At 44.9% G+C, this 20,032-nt stretch overlaps 3 protein-coding genes and 1 non-coding gene across 5 annotated transcripts; 1 reads left to right on the forward strand and 3 right to left on the reverse strand.

The window, feature by feature from the left end:
* Window positions 1–6,846: 6,846 nt before the first annotated feature.
* On the reverse strand, window positions 6,847–6,918 carry TRNAE-UUC (transfer RNA glutamic acid (anticodon UUC)). Its single transcript has one exon. It is a non-coding gene; the product is annotated as a tRNA-Glu (tRNA).
* Window positions 6,919–9,818: 2,900 nt separating this feature from the next.
* Window positions 9,819–11,705, reverse strand: LOC141496978 (coiled-coil domain-containing protein 115-like). Its single transcript, XM_074199555.1, has 4 exons — window positions 11,542–11,705; window positions 11,311–11,414; window positions 10,938–11,218; window positions 9,819–10,717 (listed from the first exon to the last, which is right to left on the reverse strand). The coding sequence occupies exons 1-4, from the start codon at window positions 11,692–11,694 to the stop codon at window positions 10,599–10,601; spliced, it is 657 nt and encodes a 218-aa protein (XP_074055656.1). The 5' UTR covers window positions 11,695–11,705; the 3' UTR covers window positions 9,819–10,598.
* Window positions 11,706–12,024: 319 nt separating this feature from the next.
* Window positions 12,025–14,438, forward strand: IMP4 (IMP U3 small nucleolar ribonucleoprotein 4). Its single transcript, XM_074199554.1, has 9 exons — window positions 12,025–12,119; window positions 12,263–12,371; window positions 12,492–12,575; window positions 12,663–12,772; window positions 12,858–12,988; window positions 13,113–13,269; window positions 13,391–13,485; window positions 13,576–13,652; window positions 13,771–14,438. The coding sequence occupies exons 1-9, from the start codon at window positions 12,117–12,119 to the stop codon at window positions 13,878–13,880; spliced, it is 876 nt and encodes a 291-aa protein (XP_074055655.1). The 5' UTR covers window positions 12,025–12,116; the 3' UTR covers window positions 13,881–14,438.
* Window positions 14,439–15,517: 1,079 nt separating this feature from the next.
* LOC141496979 (tyrosine-protein phosphatase non-receptor type 18-like) lies at window positions 15,518–17,490 on the reverse strand. Of its 2 annotated transcripts, none has more exons than XM_074199557.1 (5): window positions 17,078–17,490; window positions 16,147–16,408; window positions 16,035–16,062; window positions 15,791–15,898; window positions 15,518–15,706 (listed from the first exon to the last, which is right to left on the reverse strand). In XM_074199557.1, exons 2-5 carry the CDS (start codon window positions 16,378–16,380, stop codon window positions 15,639–15,641), a joined length of 438 nt encoding a protein of 145 aa, XP_074055658.1. In that variant the 5' UTR covers window positions 16,381–16,408; window positions 17,078–17,490; the 3' UTR covers window positions 15,518–15,638. The 2 variants fall into 2 exon arrangements, with proteins under 2 accessions (XP_074055658.1, XP_074055659.1); XM_074199558.1 differs by having other exon boundaries at window positions 17,126–17,488.
* Between the last annotated feature and the right edge of the window lie 2,542 nt (window positions 17,491–20,032).

The raw sequence follows: 20,032 nt of genomic DNA on the forward strand, positions 1-20,032 counted from the left end.
AATGCATTAATCTTTTGTACAAAGTAATTTGAAAATATATGTAATTGAATTAAGGGGTTTATGAAAATGCATAATTTAAAAAAAAGAAAATACATAATTTTGATGGGGATGTTGTGATGGTCCTAAATGTTCTAATATTAAGAAATGTTGGTCAGTGAGGATAAAATCTTTTATGTTAGAATCTTAAGAAGTTAAAATTGCACTGATAAAGATAAGAATTTACATTTAGGTTTTGAAAAGAAAATAATTTAAAGTTATTTTGGATATGATTTTTGGAATTTAAGAGAAGTATAAAGAAAATCTTGTAATCATAAGAAGAGATTCTTAGAAATATCTGGTCTTAAAAATTTTCTGTGTTGCAAAGTTCTAGGGAATAAAGGGAATATACATGAAATTGAAATGTCTTATGTATAATTAGTAAACTTTGTATAAAAACAGATTCAAACTAAACTTTTTTTTCAGAATTTAAAATGGTGTTGTAATAACAATGAATGAATTGAAGTTTCATCTATCACATTTGTAAAGATTTGTTATGAGAAAACTAGAGAATCCTTGTCAATGATCTATCTCTCTCTCTCAAGGTCTTTTTGGCCTAAGAGAGTTTGGAAAAGCTTTGTTTTTCCATCTTGTCTTTATGAAAGGGAATATTTATATGTAAGATCAAAGTAGTTTACTAAATATATGTTATTTAAGAGAATATATCTATTTGAGTTCTCATTCTATATATATATATATATATATATATATATATGTAACACTGGCATAGGTAAAAATTTGCATTGGGGTTTTTAAATTATATATATTAGACTAAACTCATGGAGAACCTTATTTTCTTTTTGAAAATAGGAGCATATTGGAATAAGAGGTAAATAAGCTTATATAACAGAGGTGTAAGAGATTTGTGTGTAAAAGATATTCAGTTATAAAGTTAACTTTAACTCGTTTTGTTTTTGCTTTAAGAGAATGAGTTGTCAGCATGGAAACCTTGTTTTATGTAGGATAAGAATTAAATGTTCAATTTTCAAGAAGCAAAATTGCAGATTTATTCCCCCATGTTAATTTACACTATCAGAAGAATAGTGTAAAAAAGATTGGGAAGTATATCTTAACTGCAAGGTACCCTTTCCAATAATATTGAATAAATGTGAGGGACTTTGAAAAATGATTGGGAAATTGAAAAATTATGTAATCTTTGTGTCTCTTTGCTGAGGTAAATTTCAGTGAATAGATCGTACTCCCAAAAGCCCAGCCAATAGGCTAAAGGGGTAGAGGGTTAGGGAGATGTGGGGGGGGGGGGGACTCTATATATTTTTGCTTGACTGTACTTTGAATGCAGCTTTCTGACTCTTGCCCCACTGTTGGTGTGAGATTTTTTTTTTGAGTCTGCCCTTTCTTGAGAAAGCAAATAAGCAAAAACTTTCTTTTGTTCAGACCCAATCTCTGAAGATTTTATCTAGTGCATTTTTATCACATGCAATTCTAAAGGAACATATAAGGATTTTAGAAATAATCCCTTAATTTCTGCCAAGAACTCAACCCTAATGGTATCAATGCACAACTTACCAATGGAAAAATAAGGGGATGGGGCGGTAGGCAAGAAGTGCTGAAAAATATTTATTTTGAAATGTTTGGAGAAATAGCTGTATTATAAAAGCTCACTCTTGCAATTTCTCTGGCAAGCTACCTATATACATATACATTAGATGCTCCTGTTTTCTCGTTTTTAATAAACATTGGCTATTATTAATATTAGATTGTGAGTTCCTGGAAGGCAGGGGCTATCTTTTGCCTCTTCTGTTTTGTTTTTTATTTGTTTTTTGCAAGGCAATGGGGTTAAGTGGCTTACCCAAAACCACACAGCTAGGTAATTATTATTATGTGTCTGAGGCAAGATTTGAACTCAAGTACTCCTGACTCCAGGGCTGGTGCTCTATCTGCTATACCACCTAGCTGCCCCTTGCCTCTTCTGCTTTCCCAGCATTTTGTACAGAGCTGGAAAACAATCAATACTTGATAAATGTTGGTCAACAAAGCTTACTATCTCCAATTTTTAAAAGTTATCTTCTTTGTCTTTTTTCCTCTCTAATGATTTTTTTCTCCATTATGATTTGATTCTTCTTTCACAACATGATTAATATACATCTATGTTTACCATGAGTATACATGTGGAGCCTATTATCAGATTGCTTTCTGTCAGGGGAGAGGAGGAGGGGAGAGAGGGAGATAGAAAAATGTAAAACTCCAAACTTAGAGGAAAAAATGATTGTTGAAAACTACCATTGCATGTAGTTGAAAAAATAAAATATTTTCAAAAGAAAAAAACAGCAACTATTTAACTAATTAATTAATTAATTGATGTTGATAGCTTCATTGAAGCAAGAAGCAAGGAGACCACCCAGTAGCTGAGACATAAAGCTTAAAAATCTAGGGTTCAATTAAATTACAGTAAATATCAGTTAAACATGAGGTTTTATTCTCTAGGATTTATCATGAAACCTTGAGGTAGAGACCATTATGGTGCTAACCACCCCAACTGAGAAAGGAGTATTTGTCCAAAAACAAAGGAGAAGTAAAATCATTATCCTCCTGGGAGGCCATTTAGGAGGTTGCACAAATGCTCCTCAAAGACTATCATCCCTATACAATATTGTCTGATGAATGATCTCTTCCTGGATTTGAAGCATCATGAGGGCAGGCCAAGTCTTCCAACATCCTGATCATTTGTCTGCCAGTTTGGAATTAACACAAGGGGAGATACTGACCTTGACTTCTTATCTAAGGGACAAAGGTGACTGCTAAGTGAAGACCCAGTACTTCTAGAAAAAATCAGCCTTTTTTACCAGGAATATAGTTTGAAATACATATTAAACTTTCCCAGAGGCGATCAGGTTTTGTGTAAATGGAGAAGTTTCTGTTGTGAAGAGCAAAATAACATGATTTTAACAACAGGTTGGACCTGATCAGGTTAGTGTGAGTGAGTAGTTCTGCTTGTCACAGGTTGAAAACCTGAGGAACTGGGAGGACAGAGTTGCAATAATAGCAATAGGGAAATTGGAATTTGAGAGGAAACATAGTGAGTTCTGTCATGGACATGCTAAGTTTGTGATGCCTAAGAGGTATTTATTGATGTAAAACTACAAGGGAGGAGTATGTGAGTAATGTGAAAAAATGAAGTTTCTAAATTTTATATTTCTGATCAAAAACTGGTTTCTCAGTTTCTAATTAAGGTTTTTAATCAGAATGTTGTCTCTGTGTGTAAAAATATCAATCTGCCATGTCGAGGCCTGCTCTTTTTCATTTCAGTGTTGACTTAACCTGTGTTAATACTCTCTGGTCAGTCTTGTATAGCACTAATAAATTTCTTTACCTGGGTCAACAAATCACAAGATAATAGACATCCTATATTTGTAAACATTCCATCTCCAACCTAAGTGGCATTCTTATTAATAGGCATTTGAAGCAAATATTATAACTTATGAGATGCTCATAATATATAACTATGTCATCTATATGAAATCTCATTGGTTGCCTAATTCAGTTTTATGGCTCTTTGTCCTTTCTGTATAAATATGTCCTACAAACTTTGTATCAGGGTAGACATCTTTAATGATGTCTTTCACCTATAGGTTTTATGGTAAATCTTTAAAGAATAAAACTTCATGTATAACCTAACATTTTGTTATTTCATTTTTAGCCCAAAATAATTAAGATTGACAGGAATGGATAGAAAGCTATGGGAATCCTCTATATAGAAATGATATAATGAGCCCACTGAGTGAGGAGGGGACTCAGGACAGAGTCTTGGTGTCATTCATATTTGGTGACCTAAGGGAAAATTCATCAAAAGAGATTGAGGGGGCGGCTAGGTGGTGCAGTGGATAGAGCACTGGCCCTGGAGTCAGGAGGACCTGAGTTCAAATCTGGCCTCTAACATTTAATAATTACCTAGCTGTGTGGCCTTGGGCAACTCATTTAACTCCATTGCCTTGTAAAAAAAAAAACCTAAAGAAAAAGAGATTGAGAAGGAACTGTTGGAAAGGAGGAGAGAATGGTTTTACAGAAATCTAAAGAAGGAAGAAGATCAGGGAAAAGATGGTGGGTGACAGTGTCTTAGGGCTATTGAAAGGCCAAGAAAGAGGAAGATTAAGAAGCCATTTGATATGTGGATGGAGAGACTGGTGCCAGTTTTGGAGAGGCTATTAGAATGATGATGCTAGAAGTCAGTCAGGTTATAAGAGGTTAAGATTGGTTCTTGTCCTTTGATATTGAAGACCAAAAATGACATCACTATGTTTGAGACAAATGACAGCATGTCTGTGGCTGATCAGACCAATGTGAGTTTGGAATGCTCTACCACAAGTTGGGCACAAAGAGTCAAGGTGAACCCCTGGGGTGGGTCCTCTAAACTTACAAATGCCATGTTTCCTCTGAGCTGCTTCAATTCTATCTTCCTCATGGAGTGCAGCACCCTCACTGATGAGAGCACCATGCTGGGCAGTCCTGTGCCAGTGTCTCCCATGCTGTACCATCCACACTAAAGTTCCTCAATGAGACCTTCAGGGTGTCTCATTATTTCTTCTTCTGACCCCCTGTGTGAGTTCTCTATAAAATAGTCTTTTTGGCAAGTGTATGCCTGGCATTCTAACAACATAACCAGCCCATGGCAGTTGCCCTCTCTGTAGTTATGTTGGAATGCTCAGCAGTTTAGCTTGAGAAAGGCCCTCATTGTCAGGTATTTTCTCCTGCCAGGGGATCTTCAGAATCTTCCTAAGACAATTTAAATGAAAGTGATTCAGTTTCCTGGTCTGCTAGTGGACTGTCCAGGTCTCACAGGCATACAGCAATGAGGTCAGCACAATGGCTCTGTAGAGCCATTTAGTCAGGTAATCCGTCTAATATTTCTTCTCTCCCACACTTCCTTTTGAAGTCTCCCAAATACTGAGCTAGCTCTGGCAAGACGAGTGTCAATGTGTACCTCATGGTCAATGTGTACCTCCTTGGAAAGGACACTGCCAAGGTAAATGAACTTGTCCACAGTACTCAAAACTTCTCCATTTCCTGCAGATGGTTCCACATATGGATGGTTAGAGATTAAGAGGTTAAGAAGAGGAAAGTTGGAGGGCAGATGTGCAGATAGCCAGGGTAGTGAGACTTTTCAAGAAAAGGGAGAAGAGTTATGGCAAGGAAGATTGAAGGACCAAGGCAGGGGGATTTCAGACTAGTAGACATATGGGTATGCTTGTAGGTAGTAGGGAAGGAACAAGTAGCAAAGGAGACACTGAAAATAAATGAGGGAATAGGGATGACAAGGGGGGAGAGCTGCTGGAGGAATGGGATCAAGGTTGGCCTTGGTGAGGGGGATAAGCACTTCTCTGGTGCCTGTGACTCACTAGGTGTGAAGCTTAGGCTGTGTGCTTTCTGCAAAGATCTGACTTGGTTATTTCAACAATCTTGGAAACAAGCTATTATTCCCAGCCCTCTTTTACTGTTGAGGAAATGGAGCTGAACAGCGGCTAAATTTAACCTTTTATGCCTTACCCGGCTGCCGGTTCTTCTCCACCTCCTGAGCTCCACAGCCTCTTTTAATCTCAATTCCAATTACCCTCCCATTCCCTCCTCATTGCAGAGCCTTCTCACCTTCCGCATCTTCTATTCAGTCCTACCTCACTTACATCCAATTCACTTACAAGTCCTGGAATCAAGCTCCTCTAGGTTTCAGGAGAATGAAGAACAAACAGCAACAGCATCCATCCACTGGCAGACAGCTGGGTGAATAGCGCAGGTCTGGAATCAGGAACCTACCAGCTGAGTGACCCTGGGCTAGTCATTTCACCTGATTTGTCTCAGTTTCTTCATCTGTAAAATGAGCTGAAGAAGGAAATGTCAAGAAAACCCCAAAGGGGATCACAGAGTCAGACATGACTGAACAATTCATCTTCTTCTTCATCTTGCATTGCTAGCATCAGGTACGTTTGTTTGCCTGGGGTCTCCCCATTAGACTGGAGCTCCTTGAGGGTAGGGCCTGCCTTTGGCCTCTTTTTGAATCCCCAAGGTTTAGGACCTCATGCTTAGCAGGTGCTTAATCAACACGGGTTAACTGATGACTGACTGACAACTGACTTTGATGAGTGACTGACGCACCAACTGAGTGACAGACTGACTGACGGTCCTGAGATGACAGAGCTCAAAAGGGTCGGAGACCAGTTATTCGAGGCTTCCGGGGTGGAGGCCCAGCTGACCTGGGGGAGGATCAGGTTGACCAGCCAGGCCAGGACAAGGAGAGAGGCAGGGGAGCTAGGGCACGGGGCCCCAGGTGGCTCTGAGGCCCAGGCAGAACTCCAGGGGAAGCAGGCTTGAGTTGCTGCTCCCTCTGCGGGCAACTCCACAGGGAGGGGGGGAGAGGGCCCATCCCTGAAGACACGGCAGAGAGGTGGCCAGCAGCTCAGGCCTCCCATATGGTCTAACGGTGAGGATTCCTGGTTTTCACCCAGGCGGCCAGGTTCGACTCCCGGTATGGGGAAAAAAGTGGCATTTTTCAAAAGGCTGCCGAGCTGCCAAGGCCTTCAAAAGCCGGCTTCTGCAAGTCTCTAGCACAGGCTTGGAAATAGGCTGCTCCTCCCAACAATGCCACCTCGGGGGGTGGCTTTCCCTTTTCTCTCCCTCTCCCCCTCCCCCTCCCTTTGTCCCTAGCCCACATTAGGTAGCTGCCCCAAGTTTCCCTTCCCCTCCCCCCTCACCCACCCCCCCTTCAACCTTACCAAACCTTCGTTGTCCAGCTGAAGTCCGGCGCTCCCAGCTCCCCCCCATGTCTCAGCCTGGAAATTTTAGGGGACAAAAAGGGAAGCTTTCCCATACCGGGAGTCGAACCCGGGCCGCCTGGGTGAAAACCAGGAATCCTCACCGCTAGACCATATGGGAAATCGGAGAAAGGGGAGCCCTGTACTGTACATATCTTTTCCAAAGAAGGATTGGGGCGCCCCACCCCCTACTCCCTCTAGGGGTCCCTGGGCACAATGCTTCTGAGCTTCTGCGCCTGCGTGAACCCTAACGCCGTGGCCCGCCCTGCTCCCTCTTTCCAGCCTTCTCCCACAAGTGAAATCCAGCCCGGATGCGGCCTGCCGGGCTTTCAGGGAAGAAAAGAACAAGGAGGAATTCATAAACACCATCTATATCCTAAGCGCTGGCCAAATAGGATATTGTTTTCTTACAGCCTTATTTTCGATCATTATCTTACTTTTTCCAATTTCCAGCCAGTTTAGAGTCATCCTTTGGCAAGCTTTTAAGTTGCCCCTTTTTCTTCCTTCTTTCCCTCCCCCACCCCCAATCAATCGGATATAGGTTAAACATGTACAATCATGTTGACTATATTTCCATATTACTCATATTGTGAAAGAATGGGGACTAAAGGGGTGAAAACCATGAGAACAAAAGAAAAAACAAAAGATGTTTAAAAAAGTTTAGGTGGTAAGCTCTGGTTTGCATTCAGACTCCACACTTCTTTCTCTGGATATAAATGGCATTTTCCATCACAAGTCTTTTGGAATTGTCTTTGATCCCTGTATTTATTGAGAACAACTAAGTGGGGACAGCAAGGTGGCACAGTGGATAGAGGACAGGTCCTGGAGTCAGGAGGACCCAAGGTCAAATTCGACCTCAGACACTTAATAATTACCTAGTATGTGACCTCTTGCCTTGCAAAAAAAAAGCAAAAAAGAGCCAAGTCCATCATAGCTGATCAGCACACAACACTGTTGTTAAAGTCGTCTTCGTTCTACTCACTTCACTCAGCAATGGAGGAGTATGCCCTCAAGTTCCAGTTCTTTGCCATTACAAAAAGATGTGCTACAAAATGTTTTTTGTACATATGGGTCTTCTCCCCTTTATGATCTCTTTGGGATACAGACCTAGCAGTAGCAATGCTGGATCAGAGGGTATGTTTTTTATATCCCCTTGCACAATACCACTACTGGGTCTATACCCTGAAGAGATCATGAAAAAGGGTAAAAACACCACTTGTACAAAAATATTCATAGCAGCCCTGTTTGTGGTGGCAAAGAATTGGAAATTAAGTAATGTCCTTCAATTGGGGAATGGCTTAATAAACTGTGGTTTATGTATGTAATGGAACACTACTGTTCTATTAGAAACCAGGAGGAATGGAAATTCAGGGAAGCCTGGAGGGATTTGCATGAACTGATGCTGAGTGAGATGAGCAGAACCAGAAAAACACTGTATACCCTAACAGCAACATGGGGGCGATGATCAACCTTGATGGACTTGCTCATTCCATCAGTGCAACAATCAGGGACAATTTGGGGGTACCTGTGATGGAGAATACCATCTGCAATCACAGAAATAATTGTGGAGCTTGTACAAAACCAAAGACTATTAAAAAAATGTTATCGTATGTAATTTGCTATCTCATATACTTTATTTTTCTTCATAAAGGATATGATTTCTCTCATCACATTCAACTTAGATCAATGTATACCATGGAAGCAATATAAAGACTAATAGACTGCCTTCTGTAGCAGGTAGAAAGCAAGATTATGGGAAAAATATCAAAATTTAAAACAAATTTTAAAAAGTCAAAATCAAAATATATCCCCTTGCACATATTCTCCACAATGGTTGGATCAGTTTATACCACCATCCACAGTGTATCAGTGTCTCAATTCTCCTTTCCAGGAAAGTGTCCTCCCTTAGACAACATTGTATAAGTTTGATATGAAATTTTATGCAACAGAACAAATGTCAGGGAGGTTTTAGAGTTGGATCTTTCTTCTCCCTAGGTTGTTGCCTCCAACTCTACAAGAAAAGGTTAAGTATGGGATAGGAATTTGGAGTTTTTAAAACTTCACATCTAACCTACATTTTCTGTCACTTTAACTCTATTTTTTTGGTTTGGGGTTTTTTGGGCAAATCAGTGGGTTTAAGTGACCTGTCCAAGATCACAGAGCTAGGTAGTTATTAAGTGTCTGAGGCTGGATTTGAATTCAGGTCCTTTTGACTCCAGGGTCAGTGTTCTATCCACTGCACCACTACCTGTTCCTTACCCCATATTTTAAGGTTTTCACTATCAATTGGGGAATGACTGAACAAATTGTGGTATATAAATGTGAAGCAACAGTATTAATCTGAAGGAAAGCATGTATAGGTAGACTTCAGAAAAGCCTGAAAAGACTTGAATGAACTGATGCTGAGTGAAGTCGGCAGAACCAGAACATTGTACACATTAACAGCAACGTTTGTGTGATGATCAACTATGGACTTAATTCCTGGGCAGTCCAATAATCAAGGTCAATTCTAAAAGACTTGTGATGGAAAATGCCATCCACATTCAGAGGAAAAAATGGAGTCTGAACGTAGAGAAGAGGTAGTTACACTTTTAAAGCATGTTTCATGTTTTTTTCTTTCTTTCTCATGTTTTTCCCCCCCTTTAATTCTGATTCTTCTTTTCCAACATGACTAATATGGAAATGTTAAACATGATTGGAAAAGGGAGGGTGGTAGAAAAATGTGAAACTCAAAAACTTACAAAAAAGTTGAATGTTGAAAACTGTCTTTTCATGTAATTGGAAAATAATATAGCATTAGAAAACTCAATAAGCTGGATGTTCTCAGAAAAATCTGGACTTACATGAGCTGATGCAAAGTGAAATATAGTGGGTACAAGTAACAATATTGTAGCTGTGAATGACAGCTTTTTTTCAGCACTTGTGAGTGCCTTCCCTGTGAATGACAGCTTTTCTTAGCAAATCTTAAGGACTTATGATGAAGGTTGTTCTCTTTCCCCAGAGAAAGTTGATGGTATCTGAAAACTGAAGCATTATCTTTTTTTCTTTAAACTTTATTTTTCTCAAGGTTTCTTTTTGTGTGTGTATGGGGGGGGGGGTGTCTATGTTTTCTTTTATATCATGTAGACCTGGACCCTAGACCATAAATCGCACCTTCCCTGGGCTTTTCTATATGCATTCTGGGTAACCACATATACTAACCAACAAAGGCTATGTAGACATATGCAATCACAGCAACAAAATCCTTCCCATACTTTAAAATCCTGTTAGAAATAGCACTTCTGGAGCAGTTAGGTGACCTGCTAGATAGAGCAGTGGTTCTGGAGTCAGGAGTACCTGAGTTCAAATCAGACCTCAGACACCTAATAATTACCTAGTTGTGTGACTTTGGGCAAGTCACTTAATCTCATTTGCATTGCAAAAACCAAGAAATAAACTAAAATGAAATTTGCTTAAGAAAAAGAAATAAGACTTCTTGCCCTATATAGGACCCTAGTTTTCACCCAGCTCAGAACTATGCCTTAGCTTGGTTTGGGGACAGTCTGTTGAGTGGAAATTCTTTGGAGAAAACACTTTAAAACATTTTGGTACCTCCTCGTGATCAAATGTATCTGGCCTACCTGGTTACTGGCACTGTCTCTGGCCTGCTGTCACTCTCAGAGGACTCAAAAAAACCAAAGGAGGACAGGAGGAGTTAGCAGTCAAGTTCTAAGAAGACCTCAAAGGCAAAGTGGAGTGGGGGGGGGCACTCAAACAAGATACAAAGTATTTAATTTGGCCTGGAAACTTTAGAGAATGTGTTCATGTCATTTCCAGCTGATCGAGCAGTTTCTGTCTCTCATGTTGTAGGCTTTGAATCTGGGCTCTCCCCCACTTGATTCGGCTCTGGAGCTCAGCTATCTCTCCAGCCATCTGCAGAGCTGGATTGGGAGAGAACAGGTGGGTGGAAGGGAAAGGAGAGTTAATTAAAAGCAGCGATACCAACCTCCAACCCAGCCTCCCTAGTATCAAAAGAGAGAAGAACAAGCAAAAACCAAGAAATTGAGAACCTATGGGAAATGCCTTTCGTCCTTAAGCAGACGAAAAAGATCATCACCCCCTCCGCAGTCCAGTTTGGGCCCTCCCGGTAGGGTGGCTCACCTGCTCGGAAACTTCCCTGGGCCTGCCGCAGACTCTGGGGCACCAAGATCCCAAACCAGGTCAAGGGATCCCGCTCCGGGCACGCTCCAGTGGCAGCGGTGGGTGGGGTGGGCTGCGGAGGAGCACCCTGAAGCTGAGGCCGCCTCCGGAGCCCTGGAGGGAAGAAAGGCTCGGGGTCCCCACAATCAGTCAGGACTTCCACCTCCTCGGTTCTCAAGTCCCTCGGGGCCCCAGGTCTAGTGCAAATCACCTGGAACTCGGGTCGACCGGGCTCGGGCTCACTAAAGAGGGAGATTCCGAGCCGAGTCCAAGTGTCCCCTCGAGCCCCCGTGCCCCTTCCCTCCCGCCAGCGGCCCCGAATGCCTCGGCTTACCTGGTGCGGACCCGGAAGAGAGGGTTCATAGAGGAGCCATACTGAAGGGGGCTGACGGCTTTGGCACCCAGCGCGTAGCGAGTCTTGGAGAGGGAGAACCAGCCCTTCAGGGAGGCCGGGAGTAAGATTAGGGCCACGGCCGGGGGGGGGGGGTGGCCCCGAGTGCCCCTTCCTTTCCCAGCCCCTCCTCCTCCCCCCGCCTCAGTCTCCCCCTCGCGGCCGGCACCGCACCTCCTCCACTCGGGCGTTCAGGGCCGTTCGCTTTCCCTCCAGCTGCTCGAGCTCCAGGAACAGCTGCAAGAGACATGCATCCAGCTGGGAGGCCAGAGCTCGCAAGGCCCCGGCCCCTGAGGCCGCGTCCCAGCCGCTCTCGGCTGCAGCCATGGCCCCGGAAGTTGTCAAGCGTTCCTCTACGGGGCCCGCCCTTTCCCCTGCAGCCAGCCAATCAACGCACACCCATCAGCCACCTCGCCGAGACTAAGGGCAGCCTCTTGAGTGAGGGCGGGAGAAGGCAAGAGGCGGCCCCGGCAGCTCGGAGCGGAAGCTGGCGCCGGGCCGAGAACTCCCGCCATGCCTTCCTTCCTTCGCCCCCGCCTCCCGCCTACAGTCGTGAAGCCTGCGGAGTGGGGCGGGGCATCGGCCCCCCGGCCAATGAGCCGAGCAGTCGGGGGGCGGGGGGCGGGAGCACGGCCCCAGCCACGCCCCCTCCCTCCCTTGGAGGAGAAAGGGCAGGGTAGCGCCCTGGGACTGGGCTTCTGTCGCCACGAGGCGCGTGGGCGAATCCGAAGCGCCAGAGCGCTGCAGACATGGTCCGAACCCAGGAGGCCCGGGGTGGGGGGGGGAGCCGGCGGCGCCTGGCTTGTGGGGACTGAGAGAGGGGCTGGAATGGGTGGGGCGGGATGGAGAGCGGGTCCTGACTCTGCCCTTCCCCCCCACCCCGATCCTTCTGCAGCTTAGACGGGAGGTCCGCCTGCGCCGGGAGTATTTGTACCGCAAGGCCCAGGAACAGAAGCAGCATCTTCTGGAGGAGAAGAAACTGAGACTCAAAAGAGCCCTCGATGGTAGAGACAGGCCAGGAAGCCGACCCTCCTCTCCTCTCACCTTCCTTGCCTTCTCCCTAGCACCCTTCACCCCCACCCCTCCGTTTCCTCTCCCTGACTGACACTTTCCCTTTCCTCCAGAGAATCAGCCAATCCCCACTGAGCTTCGAAGGGAAGCCCTGACTCTCCAACGGGCTTTGGAGTTTGATGATGCTGGAGGTGAAGGTGAGAGAAATGTCCATGGTCCGGACCATCTCCTAGGATCTACCAGAAGCTCTCCTTGATCACTTCTGTTTTCTTTCTCCTCCAAAGGTGTTTCCAGTCACCAAGATGACGAATACCGATGGGCAGGTGTAGAAGACCCCAGAATCATGATCACGACATCTCGAGATCCCAGCTCTCGGCTCAAGATGTTTGCCAAGGTTTGTGAGTCGGGCTGGATGGCGGAGAAATGTGACTTTTGAAGCTCATCCCGATTCCTTACCCCTCATCCTTTCCTTCACACAGGAGCTGAAGCTGATATTCCCTGGTGCTCAGAAAATGAACAGAGGTCGACACGAAATGGGTACTCTCATCCGTGCTTGTAAAGCCAACGGGGTCACGGATCTACTGCTGGTCCATGAGCACCGAGGGACCCCAGTTAAGTACCAGAGATGGGCTCAGTAAAGGGGGATGGGGCATTGCCTGGTCTTAGGGAGCTGAATGACTTTTTTTTGATTCCCCATCATTTTCCATACTTACCCCATCCCTGTCTTTCCCAATAGTTGGCCTCATTGTGAGCCACTTGCCCTTTGGGCCTACTGCATATTTCACACTGTGTAATGTGGTGATGCGACATGATGTCCCTGACCTTGGTACTGCCTCAGAGGCCCTACCCCATCTTATCTTCCATGGGTTTTCTTCTCGCCTTGGACAACGTGTAAGTCCTATGACTGGACAATTGTCACATCGAGGGAAAGTTGGTAGTCAAGGGAATGGAATGGAAGGAAACACACTTTTCCAGTTCTGAACCTTTTTTCTAGCATGTTGTCCTTCCCCAGGTCTCAAATATCCTCCGACACCTCTTCCCTGTACCCAAGGATGACAGCCACCGTGTCATTACTTTTGCCAACAAGGATGACTACATTTCTTTTCGGTAATCTGGGTCTGTCCCTGGAGGGGACAAAACATAGATAGATGTGTCCCTAAGGGTCAAAGTTATGGGTGTGTACCTATGTCCTTCTAGGCATCATGTGTACCGGAAACCAGGTCATCATAACACAGTGGATCTGACAGAAGTGGGGCCAAGATTTGAGATGAAATGTGAGTATAAAGAGGAAGACAAGCCAGGAATTGAGCTTGTGATTCTAAATATGAAACAAAGTGAGAAAAGAATAACTAAAAAAATAACCTGTGAATTGGCCTCACTCTGGTTTTTCAGTGTACATGATCCGCCTGGGCACTCTGGAGCACGAAGCCACAGCAGATGTGGAGTGGCGTTGGCACCCATATACCCACACAGCCCGAAAGAGGACCTTCCTCAGTGTCTAGTAGGCCCCCAGGGAATGATTGACAAAGCACTGGCCCATGGAGCAGAACAAGACCTGAGGAAACTAGCCTTGCCTGGGAAGAAATTTACTGTTATTCCTCTGTCATTAAAATGCTCCCATCTCCTGTATCTCTCTGTGTTTCTGGAGCTGTACTCAGGGCACTGTGGGGAGGAGCATTCTAGTTGGCTACTACCAAATTCTTTTGGATTTACTGTGGTGGACACTAAAAACTGTTCTGTGGCAAAAGCTGGCTGGGATCCAGGGAAGGGTTCTCTGAATTGAAAATAAAAGCCCTGGGGTAAATTGATGCTTTAAGTCAGAGAAACCCCAAGAATCATTCTCCTGCTTACTGGGTCAGGGATGCATGGAAACTAAAGAGAAGTCTGTACAGAAACCCAGGCTCAGGGTCTACCATGTTGTTTTCTGGGTTAATGACAAAGGCCTTGGACAGCCTGGAGGAACAGATATTTCTGCTGTCAGGCTTGGGGGATAGTTTTTTTTTTTTTAGCACAGTCATTTAGTCTAAGCCCTATCCAAATGTAAATCCCAACTGAAATCCTTCAGGTTGATCCTCTTTAATAAAGGTTATTACCTTACTTCCCAAGGCAACCTATTCCACTTATAAACTTCTTTCCTTTCATTAAATCTATATTTCTGCTCTGCAATGCTCCCCATTGATCCCTGGGAGACCAAACAGAAAAAATCTAGTTCTTTGTGGCATCCCATCTGTACCCCCCTTGCCTATTCTTCTCCACGGGAAACATGCCCTTGTTTTTCAAGCTCCTGGGAAGTAAACTTAATGCCTTTCCCCAGCCCCCTTGCTTCCCATGGACCCTTTCTACTTTAATAAAGTCATTATTTAAAAAAACGGCAAGGGGCAGCTAGGTGGCGCAGTGGACAGAGCACCGGCCTTGGAGTCAGGAATACCTGGATTCAAATCCAGCCTCAGACACTTAATAATCATCTAGCCCTGTGGCCTTGGGCAAGCCACTTAACCCCATTGCCTTGAAAAATCTAAAATAAAAAAACAGGGCCTTAAAAAATTAAATAAACAGAAACAGGGCCTTGCAAACTGAATGCATTGCTGTGACTTGACAAGGCCAGACAGGCTCTGCAACCACTGAAGGAGAAGCTCCTGGAAGCTCATCTTTGTGGAGTCGAAGATGAAGGGACTACTTGAACCCACTTAAGCACCCTGCAGACCTTATGATATACTAAGACCCTTTCATCTTCTTTCAGATAAACTGCTTAACTAAGCCTCCTCTATATTCTATGCAATGCTCAAGCCTGTCAAGATGTTTTCTGGACAGTATCTGTTCATTTGATGACCATGCCCTCTATTTTTTTTTGTTGGAGTCGTAGATATTTAACCAGTAACAGGCCCAACAAAGACGAGTTCTGGAGCTCTGGTCTTCAGAGGGTGGTGGGTGCCTCTGGACCTGGGTCACATAACATCAAAACTACATTCCTTAGGAGCCAAGCCAGAAGTGGGTGGAAGTGGGGGTAGGAGCTATGTCCATCCCACAAAACAACCTCAAGGGACAACCTGGATAGTGGCATGCTAGGACTCAAGGCTGAGATTCCTTGGATGCCCCTGAGCCCAGGCCTCCAAAGCAGTGGAAGGTAGAGGGCCAAGGATACCTTCCCGATGGGGCAAACTTTATTGCAAACAGTGAACTAAATCTGTTTGCCCACCTGCCACCCTCTTGTTGCCTGATGGACCTGAGCTCCAGGCAGAAGGCTTCCTGTCACAGGCTTCCTACATTCGAGTCCACTCAGCTGGAGGATCCCTTGGCCCTTTTGGTTTGCCAATTCGCATGTTGAAGCCTGTGGAAAGAGAGAAGGGTTTGAGACCTAAGGAAACTTTGGGAGATTGGGAGAGGTGGCAGAAAAGATTTGTGATCAACTCACCAAGACTACTGCTGGGTTGAAGGCTGCAGGGACCCAGGCCTGGAACCGTAATGTCTGTCACATCCTCATAGGCCTCAGGCCCAGGGCAGTTTCTGGAGCTGGTGCCAGCTGTTGGCAAGATTCCATGGAAGCCCAGTTCAAAGCTCTGAGGATCTTGGGGAACTGCCCCCTCCCCAAATCCCACATCAGGCTTCACCTGATCTCTCCACTTCCAGCCAGCTCCAAATTCCTATCCCATACTTACCTTTTCTTGTAGAGTTGGAGGCAACAACCTAGGGAGAAGAAAGGCAGACTTTAGAGGGGGTCTGGCAAACCCCCTACTTGGCATGACCCTGCCTCCCATCTTTGCCACTTACCAGGGACAGCAAGGGCCTCCCAGAGCCTGGTGAGGGGCATGCTGGGCTTTCCAAGACTGCTGAGCTGGGAAAGGCCACCGAAGTGTATTCCGTGGGGGGCCCAGTCCCTCCCCGAAGGGCCCTGGGCTTGACAGTGCTATACACAGCCCCCTCAAGCTCTGCTGGCTCACAGGTTGCTGCTGCTGAGGTTGGATTGTGACCTCGCTTCTGCACCGATGCATATGTGGCAGCCATGGTTGATTTGGCTGGCACTGCCAAGGGCCTGAAAGCAAATGAGGACTGGTCAGCTGGCTTCTGGCCCTTGGACAGAGAAGTAAGAAACAGACCCTGGGTCCTCCAAAAGGTAGCAGCAATAGCAGCAACCCACTCATTTAGAGTTCATCTATTCAATTCTCCTTTGAGAGGGGGGGAAAGGAGAGGGTGAGAAGGGAAGGGAGGTGTCCAATGTCCCAGATACTTAAGTAGCTAAGCTGGCATTTGAATGGAGGTTTTCTAGTCCTCTTTCCCTTGCCTATCTCAGGAAAAGGGTTGGGGGGGGAGCAGTCACAGAAATAGGACCTTCTGGTCTCAAACCACGTGTAAATGAAAGGGTCTAGAGAGCTGGGAATTTGGACCTCCATCCTGCCCAGAGACACTGGGGTTGGGGGGTGATAGAAAACGAAACCTCCCTCTCCAGTGCCTGCTAGGGACCCTAGAAATGGGAGAGGGGGGACCCTAGAAATGGGAGAGGGGAGGGTGATAATTTAGAGACACACCCCTAAGCCCTGAAGGAAATTGAGCCCCTCTCTATCCCTCAGCTCTAGCTGTAGCCTTCAAGAGGAAGAGAAGGTGTCTAATACCATGGGAGGAGGAGGGGACAGGATTAGGATTGGTGGGTGGAAAGAGGTAATAAGTTCCCCCAGAACCCACCAAGAAGCTGTTGTTTCCCCACCTGTCACAATATGAAACCGGACCGAAGGGATAGTCTGGAAAGCTGTACCTGATAACACAGAGAAACTGCTAGGGAGGACTTCTTAGCTGTGGGGAGAGTGAGGCTCCAGGGCCCCTGAGCTTCCTCTCAGGAAGTGCTGCTTCGCCAAGCCCAGCCCAGGTGATGACGTGAAGCTGGCCCACTGAGAGAAGGCCCTTTAGCTTGAGTCTCAAGGCATTCTTGAATCTGCCAGGCAGCTTCACAGCTGATGGTCCAGATGTTCAAAGGGGGAGGAAGCAATTCTAGGTGCCAGGGGCCCAGAGGAAGGCCTGGAATTGGAAAGTTTTCAGCACACTACTCTGCTAATGTCTTTGGGGGAGCAGCTCTCCATGTGAAGCATCTTTGGGTGGGAGAGGAAGCTAGGAGCCAATGGAAGAGCAGCCTGTAGCAGCCTGTGATCCTAGGCTTAGGGCAGTATGGCGATTGAAGGAGGGGAATAAAGGGAACAAACCTTTACGCCAAGCCTATTATCTGCCAACCACTGCGCTTGGTGTTTTATAAACATCTTCTTGGAAATTTCCACTCTGGACAAGACCTAGGATCCAGGCCTGATTCAGTCAGTCTGGAGCCTCCTAATACTGCCCACCTCCCTAGGCATGTACTCATGGTGCATGAATGTTGGTACAGGATCCTCTGTCTACAGATGATTGTGCCTCAATGCAGCCCCTGAAGCTGAGATGCACCAAAGGATGGATTGCTCCTCTGCTGCTTGGGCTCATTTTGGTCTAACAATGAAAAACAAGAAAGCCCAGGTGCTCCATCAGCCAGCACCACACCATCCATATGTGGAACTATTTATTAGAGCACATGGAGAAGTTTTGGGCACTGGAAAAGTTCACTTCCCTTGGCGGCATCCCTTCCAGGGAGGGACATATTGACAATGAGGCCACACACAATGCTGGAGTTATCTCAGTGTTTAGGAGGCTCCAAAAGAAAGTGTGGGAGAGAAGAGGTATTAGACTGACCCCCAAACTGAAGGTCTACAGAGCCGTTGTGTTGATCTCATGGCTATATACCTATGCAACATGGCCATTCTACCAACACCATGTCAGGAAATTGAATGGCTTACATTTAAATTATCCTAGGAAGATTCTGAAGATCCCCTGGCAGGAGAAGATATCAGACACCCAGCTAAACTGCCAAGCACTCCAACATTACTACAGAGAGGGCAATTATGATGGGCTGGACACATTTGTTAGAATGCAGATATATACTTGCCAAAAAGACTCTTTTATAGAGAATTCACACAGGGCAAATGCCCACAGTGGGGTCAGAAGAAGCAATACAGGGACACCCTGAAGGTCTCTCTGTTTTTTATAAATTAGATTTATTTATTTATTTTGAATTTTACAATTTGTCCCCTAATCTTGCTTCCCTCCCCCCCACACCCCACAGAAGATAGTCTGTTAGTCTTTACATCATTTCCATGGTATACATTGATCTAAGTCGAATATCATGAGAGAAAAATCAGATCCTTAAGGAAGAAAAATAAAGTATAAGAGGTAGCAAAATTACCTAATGAATTAATGATTTTTTCCTAAACTGAAGGTAATAGTTTTTGGTCTTTGTTCAACCTCCACAATTCTTTCTCTGGACACAGATGGTATTCTCCATCACAGACAGCCCCAAATTGTCCCTGATTGTTGCACTGATGGAAAGAGCGAGTCTATCAAGGTTGATCATCGCCCCTATGTTGCTGTTAGGGTGTACAGTGTTTTTCTGGTTCTGCTCATCTCACTCAGCATCAGTTCATGCAAATTCCTCCAGGCTTCCCTGAATTCCCATCCCTCCTGGTTTCTAATAGAACAATAGTGTTCCATCACATACACATACCACAGTTTGTTAAGCCATTCCCCAATTGATGGACATTCACTCAAATTTCCAATTTTTGCCACCACAAACAGGGCTGCTATGAATATTTTTTGTACAAGTGGTGTTTTTACCCTTTTTCATGATCTCTTTACCCTTTTTCGTGATCTCTTCAGGGTCTAGACCCAATAGTAGTATTGCTGGATCAAAGGGTATGAAAATTTCTGTTGCCCTTTGGATGTAGTTCCAAATTGTTCTCCAGGGAGGCTGGATGAGTTCACAGCTCCACCAACAATGTATTAGTGTCCCAGATTTCCCACATCCCTCCTAAAGATCTCTCTTAAGAACTCTAGAATTGATTGTGCAGCATGATGTGCTCTCATCAGAGATAGTGCTGTGCTCTATGAGCAAGGCAGAATGGAAGCAGCTCAAAGGAAACATATGTAAGTTGACAGTAAATACCCCAGGTGTTCACTTGGACTACTTGTACCAGACCTCTAGTAGAGCAGTCCAAACTCCTATTGGTCTGATTAACCACAGTTGGACACACTTTGACTTATCTCTACCATTGTGATGTTGTTTTGTACTTCTTCAATAACAAAGGAGAAGGACCAATCAACCAACCAACCAATAAATCTCTCACTCCCAGAACAGGAAACCCTGAGTGGTTGCCATAAACTATAGGACCCACAAATGATCAGCTCATTTGTAGAGTTATAAAGGGCAGCATGCAGTTTACAGAATTCTGTCCTAAGCAATAAGAAGATCAGGTTTCAAATGCTTGGATACTTCCTAAACAGAGAAATATAAGGCAATTTGAGAAGAGACAGTGCCAATAGTCTATAAGGCTTCATGGAGGAGGTAGCACTGGAGCTAAACCTTAAAGCAGGGGTTCTCAATCTAGCATCCATAAACTTGTTTTCTAGGAACTATTTTGACACTATTTCAATATAAAAAATTGACTTCTCTTGTAGTGCTATGTATTTTATTTTGTACACTTGAAAACATTAGGAGTGGAGCCAAGATGATGGAGATACCAGGAGCTTCCTTAAGCTCTCCTGGACTTCCCTTAGTAACAAAGTTATCCCTCTAAATGGATTCTGTAGT

This window comes from Macrotis lagotis, chromosome X (genome assembly GCF_037893015.1).
Source record: "Macrotis lagotis isolate mMagLag1 chromosome X, bilby.v1.9.chrom.fasta, whole genome shotgun sequence".
NCBI classification, from domain to species: Eukaryota; Metazoa; Chordata; class Mammalia; order Peramelemorphia; family Peramelidae; genus Macrotis; species Macrotis lagotis.